Source organism: Carlito syrichta, unplaced genomic scaffold, assembly GCF_000164805.1.
Source record: "Carlito syrichta isolate Samal-C Ts95f unplaced genomic scaffold, Tarsius_syrichta-2.0.1 Scaffold303236, whole genome shotgun sequence".
Lineage (NCBI taxonomy): Eukaryota > Metazoa > Chordata > Mammalia > Primates > Tarsiidae > Carlito > Carlito syrichta.
The window spans coordinates 145,888-166,562 of record NW_007247332.1 but is presented as its reverse complement, the minus strand read 5'-3'; the positions used below and the strand labels follow the sequence as shown (position 1 = coordinate 166,562).

The window sequence follows — 20,675 nt, the reverse complement described above, 5'->3', positions numbered from 1 at the left end:
GGAGTCTGAGACCAACCTGGGCCTCATAGTAAGATTTCATCTCTACAAAAAATTAAATCAGCTGGGCATGGTGGTGCGTGCCTGTAGTCCCAACAACTTGGGAGGATCCCCTGTGCCCAGGAGGTCAAGGCTGCGGTGAGCCATGATCGTGCCACTGTGCTCCAGTTTACTTTGGAATTATTTTATTTTATTTTTTGAGTTGGAGCCTCACTCTGTCACCCACGCTGGAGGGCAGTGTCAGGATTGCGGCTCACTACAGCCTCGAACTCCTGGACTCAAGTGATCCTCCCACTTCAGCCTCTATAGAAAATTTTAAAAATATATTAGCCAGTCATGGTGGCGCATGCCCGTAGTACTCGGGAGGGTGAGGTGGGAGGATCACTTGAGCCCAGGAAGTCGAGGTTGCGATGAGCTGTGGTTGTTCCACCGCGCTCCAGGCTGGGTGACAGAGATCCTGACTCAAAAATAAATGGCTCAGCCTGTAATTCCACGCCTTGGGAGGCTGAGGTGAGTGAATGGCCTGAGCCCGCGGGTTCGAGACCCGCCTGGGCAACTTGGCGAGACCTCATCTGTACAATAAATCAAAAATTAGCCGGGCATGGTAGCGTGCGCCTGTAGTTCCAGCTACTGGAAGGCTGAGGCGGAAGGATCACCGGAGCCCAGCAGGTCGAGGCTGTGGTGGCCGGGAGCGGCCACTGCACTCCTGTCTGGGTGACAGAGTGAGACTCCAACTCAAAAAAATAAAAATAAATAAATACAAATAAAAAAGGATTCTCATTTCTGGCCAGTTAATGCTCTGTGTACCCAATGACAGGCTCTCGGCTCCCGTGGTAAATGTCAAGCCGCTAGGAGCCTTGGGAAATAAAGTCACTCATTCACCGTCATCGGCGGCTCCCGAGGCTGACTTGATTTCGGCAGCTCGGCCAGGTCGTAATTAAACTTCCATGGGCCATGGCTGAGAGGACTTCAGGATCTGCCGAGGGTTCTGGAACCCTGTCCCTCACATCAGAGGCCTGAAGGTTGGGGAGGGAGAAGCAGAGAAGGCGGGTGACAGGTCTGAGAAGGAAGCAACCCCGTCTTGCTGGAAAGATCTCTCTTCCTCGCCTTGAAAACATGAGACAGCGGATGTAGATGCAGCCTGCTTCTCTCTGGTACCAAAGCCCTTAAATATTAAAGAAAGAAATCCTTGATGTCTACAAAGAAAAGATCAGAAACGAATTTTTCTGAAAGGAGAAGAGCTTTTATTTCGCTGTGAACTCCTCTCGATCTTGCCCCTGGCAGGGAGGCTGGCAAACACGGAGTGCAGGAGGATTCAGCCCTCAGTGATGGCCTCAGGAAGTGTCTCTGAGCCGCAATTGCGGCAGCTACTGGCCTGGAGAGGGCAGGGAACCAGAACCCATTCCTGCCCTCAAGCCGGTGGGGCCTTTTCCAAAACCCCTGACCAGGAATTTCCAAAACCGCCAAGATCGTGGAAACCAAGGCGGAGAGCACTTTGGGAGACTGAGGCAGGAGGATCGCTTGAGGCCAGGAGTTTGAGGCCAGCCTGGGCAACATAGCAAGACACCATCTCTACAAAAAATAAAAAGAAAGAAAAAACAGAAATCTGGAGTTTAGTTTACAGTAATGCACTAGTGTGGGTTTCTTGACTGTGACAAATGTCCTGTGGTTGCTTAGGTAAGATGTTAACAACAGGAGAGACTGGGTGAGGGGTATACGGGAGCGTTCCATACTGTCTTTGTAACTTTCCTGTAAATATAAAATGATTCCAGGCCAGGTACAGTGACTCACGCCTGTAATTCAAACACTTTGGGAGGCCGAGGTGGGAGGATTGTTCAAGACCAGGAGTTCGAGACCAGCCTGGGCAACATAGCAAGATCTCGGCTCTATAAAAAAAATTTAAAATGTGTTAGCCAGGTGTAGTGGTGCATGCCTGTAGTACTCGGGAAGCTGAGGTGGGAGAATCACTTGAGCCCAGGAGGTTGAGGCTGTGGTGAGTTGGGATCATGCCACCACCCTCCTGCCTGGGTGACAGAGTGAGGCTCTAACTCAAAACATAAAATATAATAAATTAATTCCAAAGTAAACCATTGACTAGAAGGAAAATCAGCAGGGGACGGCAATAATTCTAGAACAGTACCAGTTCTGTGAGTTGATAACAAAATCTCCCATGGGCAGGACATGGGCTGTGTGGTGGGCTCTTAACAGGTACTAATGATACCATTTTATTTTTTTTTTAAGTTGGAGTCTCACTCTGTTGCCCAGGCTGGAGGGCAGTGGCACGCTCAGGGCCACCCTAGCATCGACCCGCTGGGCTCTGGCGATCCTTCTGCCTCAGCTTTCCAAGTAGTGGGAACTACAAGTGCGAGCTACCACACTCAGCTAATTTTTTTTTTTTAACTGTAGAGACAAGGTCTCGCCAAGTTGCCCAGGCTGGTCTCGAAACCGCAGGCCCAGGCAATCCACTCGCCTCAGCCTCCCAAAGTGCTGGGATTACAGGCTGAGCCACCGAGCCTGGCCATGATACCATTCTTACATACACCAAGCCTCTGGGGCCCAGCCTTGGAGATCTCTTCTCTTAATTAAGGATGCAGAGAGGTTAGGAAAAACACAGAGAAGTTGAGCCACTTGCCCAAGGTCACATAGAAAAGAGCAGCTCAGAATTTGGACCCAAGCAAGCTGTGCTGTTGGACCCTACAGCTGCTTTTTCATTCTCAGATAGATGTATATATATACACACTCATGTATATATTTATTACTTTTCAGAGGTGGGGTCTTGCGATGTTGCCCAGGCTGGTCTCAAACTCCTGGGCTCAAGCAATCCTCCTACCTTGGCCTCCCAAAGTACTTTCCTCAGCAGGGGACAGAGCAGTTAAAAATTCAGCAGTAGACATGTGTGTATATGTGTGCGTGTGAGTGTGAGCATGCATGTGGAGGGGGAGGTGTAGGTGGGAAGCACTTTTTATGCCCATTTTGCAAATGACAGAGGTCAAGAGATTTACTTGGGAACCGTTAGGAGGAAGTGACAGGTCCAGGACTTGAACATTTATTATGGTTCAATCTCATCAAACTTTTATGAGGACTGGTGAGAAATCAGCCAGAAAGGCCTGCGTGGTGGTTCACTCTTGTAATCCCAGTGCTTTGGGAGGCTGAGGCAGGAGGATTGCTTGAGGCCAGGAGTTTGAGACCAGACTGGACAACATACCAAGACCCTGTCTCTACTTAAATAAAATAAAATAAAATAAAATAAATAATTGTCCGGGTGTGGTGGCACTTTGGGAGGCTGAGGTGGGAGGATGGCTTGAGCCCAGGAGTTTGAGGCTGCAGTGGGTTATGATGGCATCACTGCACTCCAGCCTGGGTGCCAGAGCGAGACACTGTCTTTATAAAAAAATAACAAGCCGGCTCAGTGGCTCAGTCTGTAATCCCACGCCTTTGGGAGGCTGAGGTGAGTGGATTGCCTGAGTCCGCGGGTTCGAGACCTGCCTGGGCAGGCGAGATCTCATCTCTACAGTAAATCAAAAAATTAGCCGGGCGTGGTAGCGCTCGCCTGTAATTTCGGCTACTCGGAAGGCTGAGGCGGAAGGATGGCCGGAGCCCAGCAGGTTGAGGCTGCGGTGGCCGGGAGCGGCCACTGCACTCCAGTCTGGGCGACAGAGTGAGACTCCAACTCAAAAAAAAACCCAAAAAACAAAAAGAAAGCAATTAGCTACAAAGCAGGTAGAACAGGATCTGGCTCAGAAGAGACATGCAGGACATGTTAGCTGTTATTTTTTTATTATTGTTGTAGCTGCTTTTTTATTGTTGTGACACTAAAGGACCTCTTCCTGTGTAGGACTGTCACAGTCCATGGTCACAGGACTCTGTGTGTGTTGGGAGGGCACCAAATACTAGGGGAACCAGGGAACCCCATTCTTCTGAGGCTTGAGCAGTTTCTTCCCAGGGGAGAGGGGAGAGGAAGGGTGACCTAGGATAGACAAGAACATGACACACACAAAGGTCCGGAGGTGGGAGAGGGGACCTGAGCACATTGTGGGGTGAGACTGGAAACTGGTGAGGCTGGGAGTTCAGCCAGGCCCAACTGGGCAGGACCGGTGAGTCTGTCCAGGGGCCTTAGGGCTTTATGCCAAGGGCACTGGGAGCTACAGAGGGTCTGAGGTGTCAAAGTCAGTGTCAAAAGATGACTCTGGGTTGGAAGTGGTGGCTCATGCCTGTAATCCCAGTACTTTGTGAAGGCGAGGTGGGAAGATTGCTTGAGCCCAGGAGTTCAAGATCAGACTGAACAACATAGCAAAACCTAGTCTCTACAAAAGTAAAAAAATTAGCTGGGTATGGTGGCACATACTTGTAGTTTTAGCTATTTAAGATGCCGAGAAGGAAGAATTGCCTGATCCCAGGAAGTCAAGACTGCTGTGAACCGTGATTGTTGTGATCACGCCACTGCACTCCAGTCTGGGCGACAGAGTGAGACTCCAACTCAACAACAACAACAAAAAGACTTTGGCGGCTGGGCGCAGTGGCTCACACCTATATTTCCAGTGCTTTGGGAGGCTGAGGTGGGAGGATCCCTTGAGGTCAGGAATTTGAGGCTGTAGCGAGTTGTGATCACGCCACTGCACTTCAGCCTCGGCAACAGAGCGAGACTCCTCCTCATTTTAAATAAAACCAAATGGGAAGCCCCATAGGACTCTACCCATGTCTGTCCCCACGTGTTCATCCTGGTGCAAGCCCTCATCATCTTTGCCTGAGCGCCTGTGGAGGGGGAGGGAACAGCATGTTCAAAGGCCCTGGAGTGATACAGAGCTTGGAGATCCCCGAGGATTGGAAAAGAGGCCCTTGAGACCCAGGAGGCTCAAGTGAGAGTTTGCTTCCTCTCAGAAGGGCCTCCTTGATGGGGCGTTCTTGAGTGCTGAGGGTGGGGGCGAGCTTGCCCTTTCTCAAAGTGAGCGTGCCTGGTGACTGGCGTCTTCAGAATGTGAAGCCTGACGCCAACTCTGTCCATAAGTCTGCCTCTCACAGCTGTCTGCAGGGACCCCAGGGGGCTCCAACGCAGTCTGGGTCTCACTCAAGGAATGGTCTGTGTCTGCAAAGTCTTGCCCAAGGCATGCCTTCTCCACACCTTCCCTGGCCCAAGGGGTCTAGGCAGGAGGGAAAGCCAGCCCATCTTGGAGACCTGTGTCTCTGCTCTCTTTTCCGAAGAAACTCTATTTCATTGATTTCAGTCCACGTGGGCATTGTGATGTCAGAGCCTTAAACAACCGTCAGTGTAAGTACCGGCCTCGGCTGGGGGTTGAAGGGTGTTGGGAGTCTTCTGCTAAGACTTGAGTGACCTCATGGAGCAAGAGGTGGTACCATGTTGCCAGCCTGGTTAGCCTCTTGGGGCAATAAAGGAATGAATGAATGAATGAATGAATGACTGGCTGTATGGATGAATGAATGCATGAACAGATGAATGGATGGGTGAATAGGTGGACAGATGACTAGATGGCTGGACGGACAGATGGATGGATGGGTGGGTGGTTGGATGGATGGATAAGTAAATAGGTGGGCAGATGGATGGATGGACAGATGGCTGAATGGTTGGATGGATGCACAGGAGGACTAAGCTTTCCTAACCTTCCTGACCCTTCACCTGTCCTCACCCTTCCCTGAGCAGTAAGGCTCCCAGGCAAAGCCCCAGCCTTTCAGGCTGAGGGAGGCCCGGTGATGCCTGGTCCTCCTGCTTGACTCAGGCAAGCTGGTATCTTCTTCAAGGCCTGCCAAGCTTATCACTCAGGGGAGATTTGCCCAGTACCTCAAGGCTTGACAAGGGCGGCCTGCTATCATCTCAAGCCCTCCAAAGGGATGCTGCCTTGTCATGGCTCAGACGTGGCAGACAAGCATGTCCCCGATCATTAATCAGGCCCTTCTGCTACCGGCAGCCGGAGGGAAGTCTCGGCCTCTGCCGGTCCGACCGGATGCCTGTCTGCTGCCTGATTTCAGACGACCCCTTCTGGGAGGGATGACAGGAGCCAGTTCCCTGGCAGAAGGGGGAAATTCACTGTAGGTCTGTGAAGATGTTTTCTCTCTCTCACTAGTCCATCAGCATCCAGTCATTCAACAAACACTCGTCATGTCAGGCTCTGGGGATTCAAAAAGAATTGTTTGCAAAGCAGACAGAACTCCCCACTGCCGAGCGGTTTCCTGTCCAGGGACATATATGGGCCTTGAGCCAGAATTCCTTTTCATCTTTGTGATCTGGGTTTGGAGGAGAAGGCAGGAGTGCAGCAAACTGGTATCAACTGTGAAGCCAGATGGCTTGTGTTCGAATCCCGACTCTATCACTTACAGGCCGTGATGCTTTGAATTACAGCCATGCCCTCTCTCCCTCCAGCTTCCTCGTCTACCAAAGGGAGTTGTTCTATGAGGAGTAAACCAGTTCATAGATGCAAAGTGCTTAGAACAATGAGAGAGACCTGTAGTCCCAGCACTTTGGGAGGCTGAGGTGGGAGAATTGCTGAAGGCCAGGAGATCAAGACCAGCCTGGGCAACATAGTGAGACCCCGTATCTACAAAAAACGGAACAATTTGCCAGTTGTGATGATACGCGCCTGCAGTCCCAGCTACTCAGGAGGCTGAGGCAGGAGGATCACCTGAGCTCAGGAATCCCAGGCTGCGATGAGCTATGATTGTGCGCTCCAGCCTGGGCAACAGAGCGAGACCCTGACTCTAAAAAAATATAATAATAGTAATAAAGAAAAATTAAAAGTATCCAGAGGAGACGAGTCACTTCTATCGTAAGGCTACTGCCCGGAAAGATGCTGGTGACATCACGAGTCCTTTTTGGAAGGGCCGTGGGAGAAATCCTTGCCAAAAATAATTGCGCTTTCTTCTGAGCATCTGGCGTGCTTTTGTTTCAGGACACTGAGAACCGCATAAATGACCAGCTTTCCCTTTTTGAGACGACTGCTCAGGAGGTTGGAGCCAAACTTCTGGCCTGGCCATATGCTGATTGTTCAGGTTCTTAAAGGCTTGAGCTTTTCTTAGCCTCGTTTCTGGCTCTGTCTCTTGACTTTCTTCTTTTTCTCCCTTACAAAAAATTTTTTAAGAGAGACTTTAAAATTTTTTAAATTAAATTTTATTTTATTGTTTTGTAGAGATGGGATCTTGCTGTGTTGCCCGGGCTGGCCTCAAACTCCTGACTTTAGGAGATCCTGCCATCCAAGGCTCTTTTTTTTGTTGTTTTTTTTTTTGAGTTGGAGTCTCATTCTGTCACCCAAGCTGGAGTGCAGTGCGCACTTATGACCACCCCAGCGTCAATCTACTGGGCTCCGGTGATCCTTCTGCCTCAACCTTCCAAGTAGCCGGAACTACAGGTGTGTGCTACCACGCCCAGCTAATTTTTTATTTGATTATAGAGACAAACCTGTGAGCTAAAGCAATCCACTTGCCTTGGCCTCCCAAAGTACTGGGATTACAGACCGAGCCACTGAGCCTGGCCTACTCCCTAGTCTTAATGATTGCATAGTATTCCGTCCTGTGGGTGCATCTGAAGTTTTTTTTTTTGAGTCAGAGTCTCACTCTGTTGCCCAAGCTGGAGTTCAGTGGTACACTCATGGCCATCCCAGCGTCGACCTGCTGGGCTCCAGAGATCCTTCTGCCTCAGCCTTCCAAGTAGCTGGAACTACAGGCGCGTGCCACCATGCCCAGCTAATTTTCTGATTTGTTATAGAGACAAGGTATCGCCAAATTGCCCAGACTGGTTTCGAACCCCTGGATTCAGGTAATTCTCTTGCCTCCACCTCCCAAAGTGCTGGGATGACAGGCGTGAGCCACTGTGCCTGGCAGCATCTGAAGTTTTAAAATCAATTCCTCTAGTGTCAAACTATTGGTGGAAAAAAATTCTAGTTGTCCAATTTGAAACAGTGCTTTAAGAAGCATCCTAGGCAGGATGTGGTGGCTCATGCCTATAATCCCAGCACCTTGGGAGGCTGAGGCAGGAGAATCGCTTGAGTCAGGAGTTCAAGATCAGCCTGGACAGCAGAGCAAGACCCCATGTCTACATAAACAAAAAAACAAATAAAATAAAAGATGAGCATCCTTATAGTAATCAAATGCATGTTCCCACAATTTCCATCTTAGCTAAGCTGAATTCTTAGCTTCGAAGCAAATGCGGAAATCTTAAAACCTTGGCTGCGGACAGGCATGTGCCCTCTAGAAATATCTAATCCTCGCTCTGATATTTAATTGGCGCTTTCTTGTGGTATTTTACATATCCTTGTAAACCACTTAGAGTCCTCTCTGGAACAAGGCAGAGTACAAATAAATATGTAAGCCCCAAGCCTCTGGCTTCCTGATTAGATTATGCAGCCTCAAACACTATAATACCCTCATTTATTAAGAGACCACTGCTCACACTTTTCCTGTTAGCTACCCTCTGACAGCCAATTTTCAGTGCTGTTTCCTGTAGCAATTCTGGCCCCCACCCATCTCAGGAATTGTTTTTGAACCAGGAGTAGGTAGTGGAGCCCTAGAAGACAATGACCCCAGGCCTGGGAGCAGAAAAACTTTTCCTGCATGTCTCCTACTCAGTTTACCCCAGAACTGTATGGAAAACAGGTGCTTAATGAGAGAAGCCATCTCAGCGAAAGTATTTGAAAAAGAACTCAGCCAGGGCTGGGCGCGGTGGCTCATGCCTGTAACCCCAGCACTTTGGGAGGATTGCTTGAGCCCAGAAGTTCAGGACCAGCCTGGGCAACATAGACCCCCACCTCAAAAAAAAAAAAAATTAGCTAGGTATGGTGGCGCATGCCTGTAGTCCCAGCTCCGTGGGAGGCTGAGCTTAGGAATTCAAGGCTGCAGTGAGCTGTGATCGTGCCACTGCGCTCCAGCCTGGGGATCAGAGGAAGACCTTCCACTAAAAAAAAGAAGGGTGATTTGAGAAACAGCTGTCTGAACACAGAGCTTGTACTGTTATAATTCTTCAGCAGGAATGCACACACAGTGAGAAAGAGACAGGGTCTCACTCTGCCACCCAGGCTGGAGTGTAATGGCAGGGTCATGGTTCACCTCAGCCTTGACCTCAGGGGCTCAAGCAATCCTCCCTGCCTCAGCCTCCCAATGCACTAGGATGACAGGCGTGAGCCACCTCACCTGGCCAGTTTGTGACTTTGGGTCCAAACTAGACCCAGTCTGGGAGAGCTGGCATTCAAATTCTCCAGCACAGAGCCTTCCAGAACATTCCAGCAGTTCCTAGGGACATGAACTCGACTGCATATCTGAACTTAAACCCAGCGGGCAGAGCTCAGGACCTCTGCATGCTGAGACTTGGCAGCCAGACCCCAGGCATTTAATTACACGACTGTGGAGAACACTCCGGTGAGGTGCGTCCAACGCAGACAATTATTTTAGGAAAGCCGTGGAGGCCTTCTCTCCGCGCCACTTAAATCTTGCCTCTCTTTTACAATTCAATATTTCCAACGTCGAGAGAAAATGGCTTGTTTGCTTCAAAGGACACGCTAGGAAATGCGGGAAGATATTAATTACGTTGAACTGGGCTGCTTTGTCTCTGCACAAATGAGATTCTTCGAGGGGGTTCTAGCCAAATTGCTTTGGGATCAGAGCCAGGAGAGGACGGGCAGGGATGTTCAGGCTCACGTTCCTTGTTTTTCTTTGTTTTGTTTTTGAAAGCATTGAATTTGAGGCCGGGCAGGGCAGCTCACACCTGTAATGCTACCGCTTTGGGAGGCTGAGGCAGGAGGATCGCTTTAGCCCAGTAGTTCAAGACCAGCCTGGGCAACATAGTGAGACCTCATTGCTACAGAAAATAATTAGCCAGGCAGGATTTTGTGCTCCTGTAGTCCCAGCTACTTGGGAAACTTAGGCAGGAGGATCACTTGAGGCCAGGAGTTTGAGACCGGCCTGGACAACACAGTGAGACCCCATCTCTACAAAAATAAAAAGATTAGCTGACCATGGCGGTGTGCACCTGTAGTCCTAGCTCTCGGCAGGCTGAGGCAGGAGGATCACTTGAACCCAGGAGTTCGAGACTGTAGTGAGCTATGATCACACCATGCATTCCAGTCTGGGTGACAGAAGGAGACCTTGTTGTCTCTTAAAAAAAAAAAAAAAATGCTGGGCATGGTGGTTTAGACCCGTCACCTCAGCACTTTGGGAGGCTAAGGCAAAAGGATTGTCTAAGCTCAGAAGTTTGAAACCAGTCTGGGCAACTTGGCGAGACCTTGTCTCTACAATAAATCAAAAAATTAGCTGCCGTGGTGGCACGTGCCTGTAGTTCCAGCTACTTGGAAGACTGAAGCAGAAGGATCACCTGAGCCCAGCAGGTCTGCACTCTGCTGCACTCCATCCTGGGCAAGAGAGTGAGACTCAGACTCAAAAAAAAAAAAAAAAGATTAAAAGTTTAAAAAGTAATAAATGGGACAAAAATATGTGTATATATTTATGGGTTCATAGCATGCATTTTTCTCTTTTAAAGGCACAAAGCATGACTAATTACAATAGTTTCAGACGGTGTTTATGAATGGCTTATAAATTAGTGGAGGAGTCAAACTCATCTGTACTGTTACATCATTTGCCCACATTCCAATGAGCCTAAAAACAGCGACTTTCCTGAGTGGGAGAAGAAGGTGGGCTGATAGCCGGCGGCTGGGGCTGTCGTAACTCACAGCTCGGCTCCGCGGCAGCGCAGGACACAGCCTGGCTGGACGAAGCGGTCGGGGCTGTACAAACGATGGATGACTGCGCCACTCTGTTTCTCTGTAAGACACTTTGAGCTTTGTCGGAACTCCCTCCATGTCCTCAAGGGAGGACCAGACTCTTCTTTGCCACCCCTGTAGCCACTACCATTGTAGCAAGAGACAGAGAGATTGCCCAGGCTGATCTCCAACTGCCTGGACCATGTACAGTCACCTCTGCCCTCATTCCCCTCCCTCACCCCCGATAGCAGCCAGAGGTCACTGGGAGCAACCAAGTCAGGGCACGTCCCTCTTCTGCTCAGAACCTTCCATGGCTCCCACCTTCCTCAGAGCAGAAGGCAAAGCCCTCGCTGCTTCCCAAGAGGTCCTACATACTTTGCCTCAGCCTCGCCGCCCTCATCTCCCTCCACTTACCCCCTCCATGTTTCCCAAACCACGAGGTATAGTCCTACCTTGGGGGCCTTTGAACTTGCTTTCTTTTTTTTTTTTTTTTTGAGTCAGAGTCTCACTCTGTTGCCTAGGCTGGAGCGCAGTGGCATGCTCATGGCTTACCACAACCTTGAGCTCCTGGGCTGAAGTGATCCTCGTGCCTCAGCCTCCCAAGTAACTGGACTACAGGCATGTGTTATGATGTCTGATTGAGGTTTTTAAACTTTTTGTGGAGATGAGTTCTCACTATGTTGCCCAGGTTGGTCTTGAACTCCTGGGCTCAAGCAATTCTCCTGCCTTGGTCTCTCAATGTGCTGGGATTGTAGGTGTGAGCCACTGCACATGGCTTCACTGGATATTTCCTAATCAGTTTGGAAATTATAACTGTCTCTGGTTCCCTGATGCACATTAGCATTTCAAAGGTTCTGATAAGTCCTGCAGTATTTTACCCAGCGATGTATTTTACCCAGCAATGCACACATGAGTTTGACCACAGAGCATCCTTTTTTTTCAGCATACCGGGGAAGATGACCAGTGGCCCAAGGAGCATGGCTTGTGAAACACACCATAATTGGTCACTGGATTATCTGGGCGTCATAAACTGACCTGGAGTTTACTTTAGGAGGAACCCAAGGGTGATGCCTTCTACCCAAGGGCTCAGGAAGTCTCAGGGAGCATTCTGTCTCTCCTTGGCCATTACCTTGCCTGGGCCTCTCCTGGTGGGGCGAGGGACAGTGGGCTGGCCCTTAGTCCTTAGTGGCCCATGAAGCATCTCCACAGAGCCTGTGTGTCACTGTGGGCACCGAGATGGACATCCTGGTTTAGGGGTTATTATGAGTGATCTATGTCCTGATGGTAGTTATGGGTACTGTTGTGTGTGAGCAAATGAATTCCTGCCTTGGGGAACGCTTGAATTCCACAATTTCTTGCTGTGTTCCTTCACTCTCTGTCCCTCAGTCTTGTCTTCTGTGAAATAGGGGCTCCCTGAGGAGGGACTGAGACCACAGCCAGCAGGCTCAGCACTTGCCAGGCGTCCGGCCAATGGCGTCTGCCATTCCCCAAAGCCCACTTACTATCCCAGCGAGGCTGAGGGGAAGCCCCATCGGGTTCCTGCCTCTGACTCTGATCTCCCTGCAGACTCTGTTCCAGAGCCCAGAGGAGGGCTGGCAGCTCTATACCTCGGCACAGGCCCCCGACGGGAAATGTATTTGCACGGCCGTGATCCCTGCGCAAAGCACCTGCTCCCGCGATGGCCGGAGTCGAGAGCTGCGGCAGCTGATGGAGAAGGTAAGTACTCCCAGGGGTCTCCTGCTTTCCACTCACCCTCCAGTCCCAGGTGGGTCAGCGGCGCCAGGTCCTGCCGGGATTATCCAGAGCTCATGATAACCAGGATGAATGTTTTACCCAGTATCTGTTTGATGCTTCTTCAAAAAAGAAGCCATGCATCTGTGGGGCCAGGGAGGAAGGATACCCCAGTGCCAGCATCTGAGTCCTCTGGGTGTGAACTCCAGGTACACAGGGCACACCCCCCACAGCCCTGTAGTTCACTGGACTCACCTGCTAAGAAGGCATTCTGTGCCTCTGGGGTGGTCTCATCCTCCAAGAGACTCCAGCAAAGTCCCCCCCCCCACCCCCCGCTTTTTTTTTAATTTAGAGATGGGGTCTCGCTCTGTTGCCCAGACTGGAATGCAGTGGCATGATCATAGCCACTGCATTCATCCTCGAAATCCTGGGCTCAAGTGATCCTCCATTCTCAGCCTCCCGAGTAGCTAGGACTACAGGCATTGGCCACCATACGTGGCTAATTTTATTTTTAGTTATGATGATGATGATTATTATTTTTGAGTCGGGGACTCACTCTGTCACCCAGGCTGGAATGCAGTGGCATGATGATGGCTCACCACAGCCTCGACCTCTTGGCGCAGGTGAACCTTCCGTCTCAGCCTCCCTAGAAGCTGGAATTACAGGTGTATGCCACCATGCCTGGTTACATTTTTATAGAGATGCGGTCTTGCTATATGCCCAGACTGGTCTTGAACTCCTGAGCTCAAGCAGTTCTCCTGATTCAGCCTCTCAAGGGGCTGGGATTACAGGCATGAGCCACCACACCAAACTATTTTTATTTTTGTAGAAATAGGATCTTGCTATGTTGCCCAGGTTGATCTCCAACTCCTGGCCTCAGCTTGGCCTCCCAAAGTGCTGGGAGTACAGACATGAGTCACTGCACTCGGCCTTCCTTCCCCCTTTGATAGAAAATGGTCCCCATTCAACACATGCCCAAAGTGATTTAGTGCCCTTTATATAGACTGATGGCTGTGTCTGCCACGGCTCAGCTAAAATGCCCAGTTGTCAGCTCTTTTGCCAGTGATGAAAGGGATGGGTAACTCTCGCTGTCACTCTCTAGAGGAAGAGGTTGCGGCTTGGCAGACAGGAGAGTTGATCAGCACAGGGACTCCCACTCATGAGCCCTACGGGGTCCTGCCCTGTCCACAGCACTGGAACTGTTTTCCCCAATAATTCTGGACATCCGTGCAGTATCCTCTGATTATGGATGATGGCTATACAGTATTCCCTGTTTATTCCTGGGAGATATTTTCCAAGATTTTCTGAGGGCATCCAAAGCCCTGTACAGTTGACCTTCTGTATCAATTCTACCAACCACGGGTCAAAAATATTTGGACAAGCTGGCTGCAGTGGCTCACACCTGTCTTCCCAGCACTTTGGGAGGCCAAGGTGGGAGGATTGCTTGAGGTCAGGAGTTTGACACCAGCTTGGACAACATAGACCATGTCTAAAAAAAAAAAGTGGGGGGATTGAGTTTTCAAAGACAATGTATAGATATCATTTTCTTGTCCTCCCTAAATAATTCAGTATGAAAACTATTTACATTGTATTAGGTATTAGTAGCAATCTGGAGGCTAGGCGTGGTGGTGCTCACACCTGTAATCCAAGTACTTTGGGAGGCTGAGGTGGGAGGATTACTTAAGCCCAGGAATTCAAGGCAAGTCTGAGCAACATAGTGAGACTATGTCTCTATAAAAAATTTAGAAATGAGCCAGGCATGATGGCGTGCACCTGTAATCCGGCTGCTCATGAGGCTGAGGTGGGAGAATCACTTGAACCCAGGAGGTCAAAGCTGTTGCGAGCTGTGATTGTGCCACTGCACTCCAGCCTGGGCAAGAGTGAGACCCACCTCAAAAAACAACAACAAACCAAATACGTAACCTAGAGATGATTTAAAGATCACAGGAGGTTATGTGTAGGTTATATAGATTATTTTATATCAGAGACTTGAGCATCTATGGGTTTTGGTATCTGAGGAAGGTTCTAGAACCAATCTCCCATGGATACTATGGGACAATGGTATGTACTATGCTGCTTTCTTTTTTTTTTTTTTTGAGTTGGATTCTCACCTCATTGTCCAGGCTGGAGTGCAGTGGCATGCTCCCAGCCACTGCAGCCTCTACCTGCTGGGCTCCGGCGATCCTTCTGCCTCAGCCTTCCAGTAGCTGGAACTACAGGCGCGCGCTACTACGCCTGGCTAATTTTTGATGTATTGTAGAGATGAGGTCTCGCCAAGTTGCCCGGGTGGGTCTCGAACCCGTGGGCTCAGGCAATCCACTCGCCTCGTCCATTACAGGCTGAGCCACCGAGCCTGGCACTATGCTTATTCTTATACACACATACCTATAATAAGGCTTAATATACAAATCAGGCAAGTAAGAGATTGACAATAATTTATAATCAAATAGAATGGTAATAATATACTGTAATAAAAGTTATTTAAGACATATGAATTATTTATTTCTGGGATTTTCTATTTAACATTTTTTGGACTGCAGTTGACTGTAGGTAGCAGAAATGAAGAAAGTGAGACCACAGATAAGGTGGGGGGGGCTGCTGTAAAAATGTTTTGTGGCATCCAGGGTGGGTATCAGGCACTGGGAACTTCCAAGTGTCACATGAACAACTGTTTAGGACATCTGTATTTCGATGAGTGGTGTCTGAGTCCACCTCAGCCAGGGAGAGGTGCTGGGTCAGGAGAAGCCAGGGCAAGGATACTGCAGTTTGCTCATTCAGCCAAAAAGTATTTTACTGAGCATCTACTCTGGGCCATTGCTGGCACTGGGGATCTGGCTGTGGACATGCGGGATGCTGCCTTTGACCCCACCCGAGGGCGGCAGATATGGATAAGAATGTTCCAGACAGTAGTCACAGCTGGAAAGAAAACTGCTGGGTAAGGGGAGAGTGAGCGAGTGGCTACCTGAGGCGGGGCAGTCAGGGAAGGCTGCTCGGAGGAGGGGTGCTGCCAGCCACGGGGAGGTGAGGGGAACAGCACTCCAGTGAGACGATCAGCATGTGCAAAGGTCCAGAGGAGGGAAGACACTTGGTGTCTGTGAGAACAAGGAGGGCGGGGGTCAGAGTGGTGTGACCTTAGAGGAAGTGGGTGAGGCGAGGACCAGCTCGTGCAGGATCCGCAGAGAAAGAAGGTGGTGGCATCTACATCGTGTGGGCACCTTCCCTCTGGCTGCTGGAGAATCGCCTGCAAGGGGTGAGGGTGGGACAGGGAGACCTGGAGGAGGTGAGAGATGGTGGTGGCTGGTGTGGGGTCAGGGGAGAGCCGTCATGCGTGGGTGGGCAGGGCATGCCACTGGGAGCCGAGGTGGCCTGGCTAGTCATGTGTCTGTGTGGCCTCTGCCCTGCTGGCTCTTGTCCGTGGCCTCTCTGGGTAGGGGCTGGGAAGGAGCTCTGGTCTTCCAAATCGCCCGTTCCTAGGTCCAGAACGTCTCCCAGTCCATGGAGGTGCTTGAGTTGCGGACGTATCGTGACCTCCAGTATGTGCGTGGCATGGAGACTCTGATGCGCAGCCTGGACGCACGACTCCGGGCAGCCGATGGGTCCCTCTCGGCCAAGAGCTTCCAGGTGGGTCCTTCTGGACTCAGGCCGGAGGTCCCAGGAGTGACCGGGACTGGGTGCCTGTTATTCCAAGATCAGGGTCACGTCTGGGAAGGATCTAGGGTGTCCTGTCTGGGCTGAACCTCGAGGGCAGGTGTGCGTTGGAGACAGAGGGTGATGTTATGAGTCGGAGGCTGGGGTCCTCTTTGGGTCAGGGGTCGGGATCAGACTTGGCGACGCTCCATCTCGGGGGGCAGGAGCTGAAGGACAGGATGACGGAGCTGCTGCCCCTGAGCTCGGTCCTGGAGCAGTACAAGACAGACACGCGGACCATTGTGCGCCTGCGGGAGGAGGTGAGGAACCTTTCGGGCGGCCTCGCCACCATCCAGGAGGAGATGGGCGCCTATGGGTTCGAGGACCTGCAGCAGCGGGTGGTGGCACTCGAGGCCCGGCTCCACGCCTGTGCCCAGAAGCTGGGTACGTCATAACCCTTGACCCAGACCCCTGACCTCCACACCCAGCCCTTTACATCTGTTGACCTCTCATGTCTACACTTCAGCCCTTGACCTCCCTACCCAAGGTCAAACCTGAAGCTGGACATGGCCCTGACCCCCGGCTTCCAATCCCTCCCCCTACCTGAACTCCATATTGGGAATGGGTTTTTGAGTCCTCCCTCGACCCTGGTTCCCGCCCATCCTGATGTGACCACAACATTCCATCCTTGCCCTGCCCCTCCTGGGCTCCTCTCACCATCATTCCCCCGTCCCTGCCGTGCAGGCTGTGGGAAGCTGACTGGGGTCAGCAACCCCATCACCATCCGGGCCATGGGGTCCCGCTTCGGCTCCTGGATGACGGACACGATGGCCCCCAGTGTGGACAGCCGGGTGAGTGACTGTGCCCAGCCCTGGGGCCACAGCCTGGGAGGGTCAGAGTCTGTGACTGCCCACACTAATGACTCTCAAAGTGTCCTGGGTCCCCGGGGTTCCTGGACCTCCCGTGTAGTGACCACCAAAGTGATCAAGGACCATCCAGCCCTATGAATCCCACAGTCCGTTGACCTCCCATGACGATATAACAACTAATGTGACTGAGGACAGCTGACCACTAAGTAACTACCCAGTGACTGATGCCCTCCCAAGGACAAGAGACACCTCGGCACTGGGCAGTGACCTTTGGACTTCCAGTGGCCCCCATGCTCATGGCTGCCCATCATCTAGAGGCACAAGGGTCATCCATGAACTGCCTAGTGACTGTCCTGAAACAGTGGACTTCCTTGTGACTGATACTAGTCACTGGGTGGCCACAAGTATCAGAGATCTTAGGCAGTAACTAGATACCATCCCACCATGCTCACTGGCCTTCCAGGGATTATGGTTAAAAGCTTGGGTTTGGGAGTCAGACTTGGATTGGCATTCCAGTTCTACCACTTCTTAGTTAGGAAACCTGGAGCAGGTTCCTTGGTGTCTCTGACTCTTGGTTTCCTTATCTTCAAAATGGTCATGCTTACGTCAGCCTTGAAATCTGTAAAGATTCTTAGCTCCATAGTCAGCATAATAAGGACACTCACAAATGCTCATTAACACGATGACAGTGATGATGATGACAGACAAAATGACGTCGACATGCCTTGTCACCTTGTGGTGACAGGGGCTAACCACAGGCAATGAATTTAGTAACCTCAGCTGGGAGGCAAGAGGATTGCCTGAGCCCACGGGTTTGAGATCAGCCTGGGCAACATGGCAAGACCTCTTCTCTACCATAAATCAAAAACTGAGCGGGGTATGATGGTGCATGCCTGTAATTCCAGCTACTTGGAAGACTGAGGCAGAAGGATCGCTTGAGCCCAACAGGTCGAGGCTGCGGTGGCCATGAGCATGCCGCTGCACTCTAGCCTGGGTGGCAGAGGTGGAGTGAGACTTCAACTAAAAAAAACAAAAGAGAATTTAGTGACCTCTTATCACCCAATGGGTGCCTAGAGACCACTAACCATCTGGTATCCAGTGACTAGCAAAATACTGGGCCCGGTGGATCAAGACACTTAAGACATGTCTGTTTTAAGACCGGAAGCCCTCATGGGACTAGGGTCATGAATGGCCAACGGATGTCTGTGACTAATTACTGACACTCAGTGGCCGCTGATCCCTAGTGGCTGTGGCTGTGGCCTGGGTAGTTGCAGGGACTCTTGGGTTGTTGGCAGTGAACCTCCGGTGACCAACGGCTGCCCTTGCAGGTCTGGTACATGGATGGCTATTACAAGGGCCGCCGCGTCCTGGAGTTCCGCACCCTGGGAGACTTCATCAAAGGCCAGAACTTTATCCAACACCTGCTGCCCCAGCCGTGGGCGGGCACGGGCCACGTGGTATACAATGGCTCCCTGTTCTACAACAAGTACCAGAGCAATGTGGTGGTCAAGTACCACTTCCGCTCGCGCTCTGTGCTGGTGCAGCGGAGCCTTCCAGGGGCAGGCTACAACAACACTTTCCCCTACTCCTGGGGCGGCTTCTCAGACATGGACTTCATGGTGGACGAGAGCGGGCTCTGGGCCGTGTACACCACCAACCAGAACGCGGGCAACATCGTGGTCAGCCGGCTGGACCCGCACACCCTCGAGGTGGTGCGGTCCTGGGACACCGGCTACCCCAAGCGCAGCGCCGGTGAGGCCTTCATGATCTGCGGCGTGCTCTACGTGACCAACTCCCACCTGGCGGGGGCCAAGGTCTACTTTGCCTACTTCACTAACACGTCCAGCTACGAGTACACGGACGTGCCCTTCCACAATCAGTACTCCCATATCTCCATGCTGGATTACAACCCCCGGGAGCGTGCCCTGTACACCTGGAACAACGGCCACCAGGTGCTCTACAATGTCACGCTCTTCCACGTCATCAGCACTGCGGGGGACCCCTGAGCCGCTGCCCACTGGCACCTCCCGGGGTGGCCCTTTCCCCGCTCTGCCCGTGAACCTCAAGGCTGATCTTTCTGTCTCTATGTCACGCCCTCTGTCCTCCCGCCTCTGATTCCTTTGCTCTGCCCACCTTTCTGTTGGACTTCCGTCCTGTGCTTCTTCATTTCTCTCAGTGCATTTTCTTAGTCTTGTCACTTTTCCTTTACTGATCTGTTTTTCAATATTCCACATCTTTGTCTTTCTGCTTTTTTATTTGCTTCTTTGTTTTAGAGATGGGGTCTTGCTTTGTCACCCAGGCTGGAGTGCAGTGGCACCATCACAGCGTACTGCAGCCTTGACCTCCTGGGCTCAAGCGATCCTCACCTCAGCCTCCCGAGTAGCTGGGACTACAGGCTTGAGTTAATTTTTTTTTTTAATGTTTTGTAGAGATGAAGTCTCGCTATGTTGTCCAGGCTGGTCTTGAAGTCCTGGCCTCAAGAGATCCTTCCATCTCAGCCTCTCAAAATGCTGGGGTTACAGGCGTAAGCCAATGTACCTGGCCTCTTCTTTATTGATCTCTGCTTTTGATACTCCATTCCTGTCTTGTCTTCTTTCTATGGATGTTTCTCTGCCTCTGTTTTCATGGACCTGACTCTCCAGTTCTCTTGTCCTGTCTCTGCCTCTCCCCCACCTTCCCTCTGACCTCCTATCCACTCCTCATCTCTCACCCCACCCCTACCCCCACCCCCACCCCCAGGAGTTGAGTGCATGGATGTTTCTTTTTTATTTACACATTTTCTTTCTGGGTTGCCGGAATAAACGGGACCTTTGACATTTGATGCTTCGGTGGCTCTGTGTGTCTGGCATGGGCAGAGGTGGAGATGACAGCAAGGTCTCAATGGACCCCTTATTCCACGACTCAGGCTCAAGTGAACTGGGGTGGGCAGGTCCAGCATAGGGATAGGGGCCCAGGGAGAGGCATCTGGTGAGATTGGGGGGGGGGTGGTAGAAGAAGATCTATTCCAAAGTTGTCTTGATCAAAAGCAATTTGGTTAAAAGCAATTTAATCGGCCAGGTGTGCTGGCTCATGCCTGTAATCCCAACACTTTGGGAGGACCAGGCAGGAGGACTGCTTGAGCCTAGGAGTTCAAGACAGGCCTGGGCAATATACTGAGACCTCATCTCTACAAAAAGTAAAAAAAAAAATTTGTCAGGTGTGGTAGCATGCACCTGTAGTCCCAGCTGCTTGGGAGGCTGGAGTGGGAGGATCACCTGAGCCCCAGAGATTGAGGCTGCAGTGAACAATGATCATGCCAGAGCCTGGACAACAGAGACCCCGACTAAAAAAAAAAAAAAGCAATTTGATCAAAACCACTGAGAATTCTATCACCATGATGAAAATTGGCCTCAAATGAATATTCTCAGTGTCTGGCCTTCCACTCGTCCATCAGTCTGGTATATTGCTAAGCGGTTGGCAATTTTTTAATGGGTTTTTAACAATTTCGCTGGCTTTTAAGAAGCTGGCTATGGGAGAGGGTAGGGCCCAGATGAATGTTTCCTTTTTCATTTCAATTTCAAAAATTGTTTTCAAACGAGTCACATCTGTGCTAACTAATAACAGAAAGCCAGAAACAGCCTTAAGGGGCACTTAGTTGAACACACAACCCACACCCTGTTTACCTGGAAGGGCCTTGGGCAGGGATGAGAAAAAAATGGGAAGTTCGGGAAGCAGGAGTATGAGGGAGTCAGGGAGAGACTGAACAGGTAAGGAGAGG

General features: G+C 50.9%; 1 protein-coding gene across 2 annotated transcripts; it reads left to right on the top strand.

Moving 5' to 3' along the window:
- The first annotated feature begins 12,253 nt into the window (after positions 1 to 12,253).
- Positions 12,254 to 19,232, top strand: OLFM2 (olfactomedin 2). Of its 2 annotated transcripts, none has more exons than XM_008058174.2 (5): positions 12,254 to 12,407; positions 15,897 to 16,043; positions 16,274 to 16,493; positions 16,794 to 16,900; positions 18,247 to 19,232. In XM_008058174.2, exons 1-5 carry the CDS (start codon positions 12,399 to 12,401, stop codon positions 18,922 to 18,924), a joined length of 1,161 nt encoding a protein of 386 aa, XP_008056365.2. In that variant the 5' UTR covers positions 12,254 to 12,398; the 3' UTR covers positions 18,925 to 19,232. The 2 variants fall into 2 exon arrangements, with proteins under 2 accessions (XP_008056365.2, XP_021568078.1); XM_021712403.1 differs by lacking the exon at positions 12,254 to 12,407 and adding an exon at positions 15,645 to 15,702.
- The last annotated feature ends 1,443 nt before the right edge of the window (positions 19,233 to 20,675 follow it).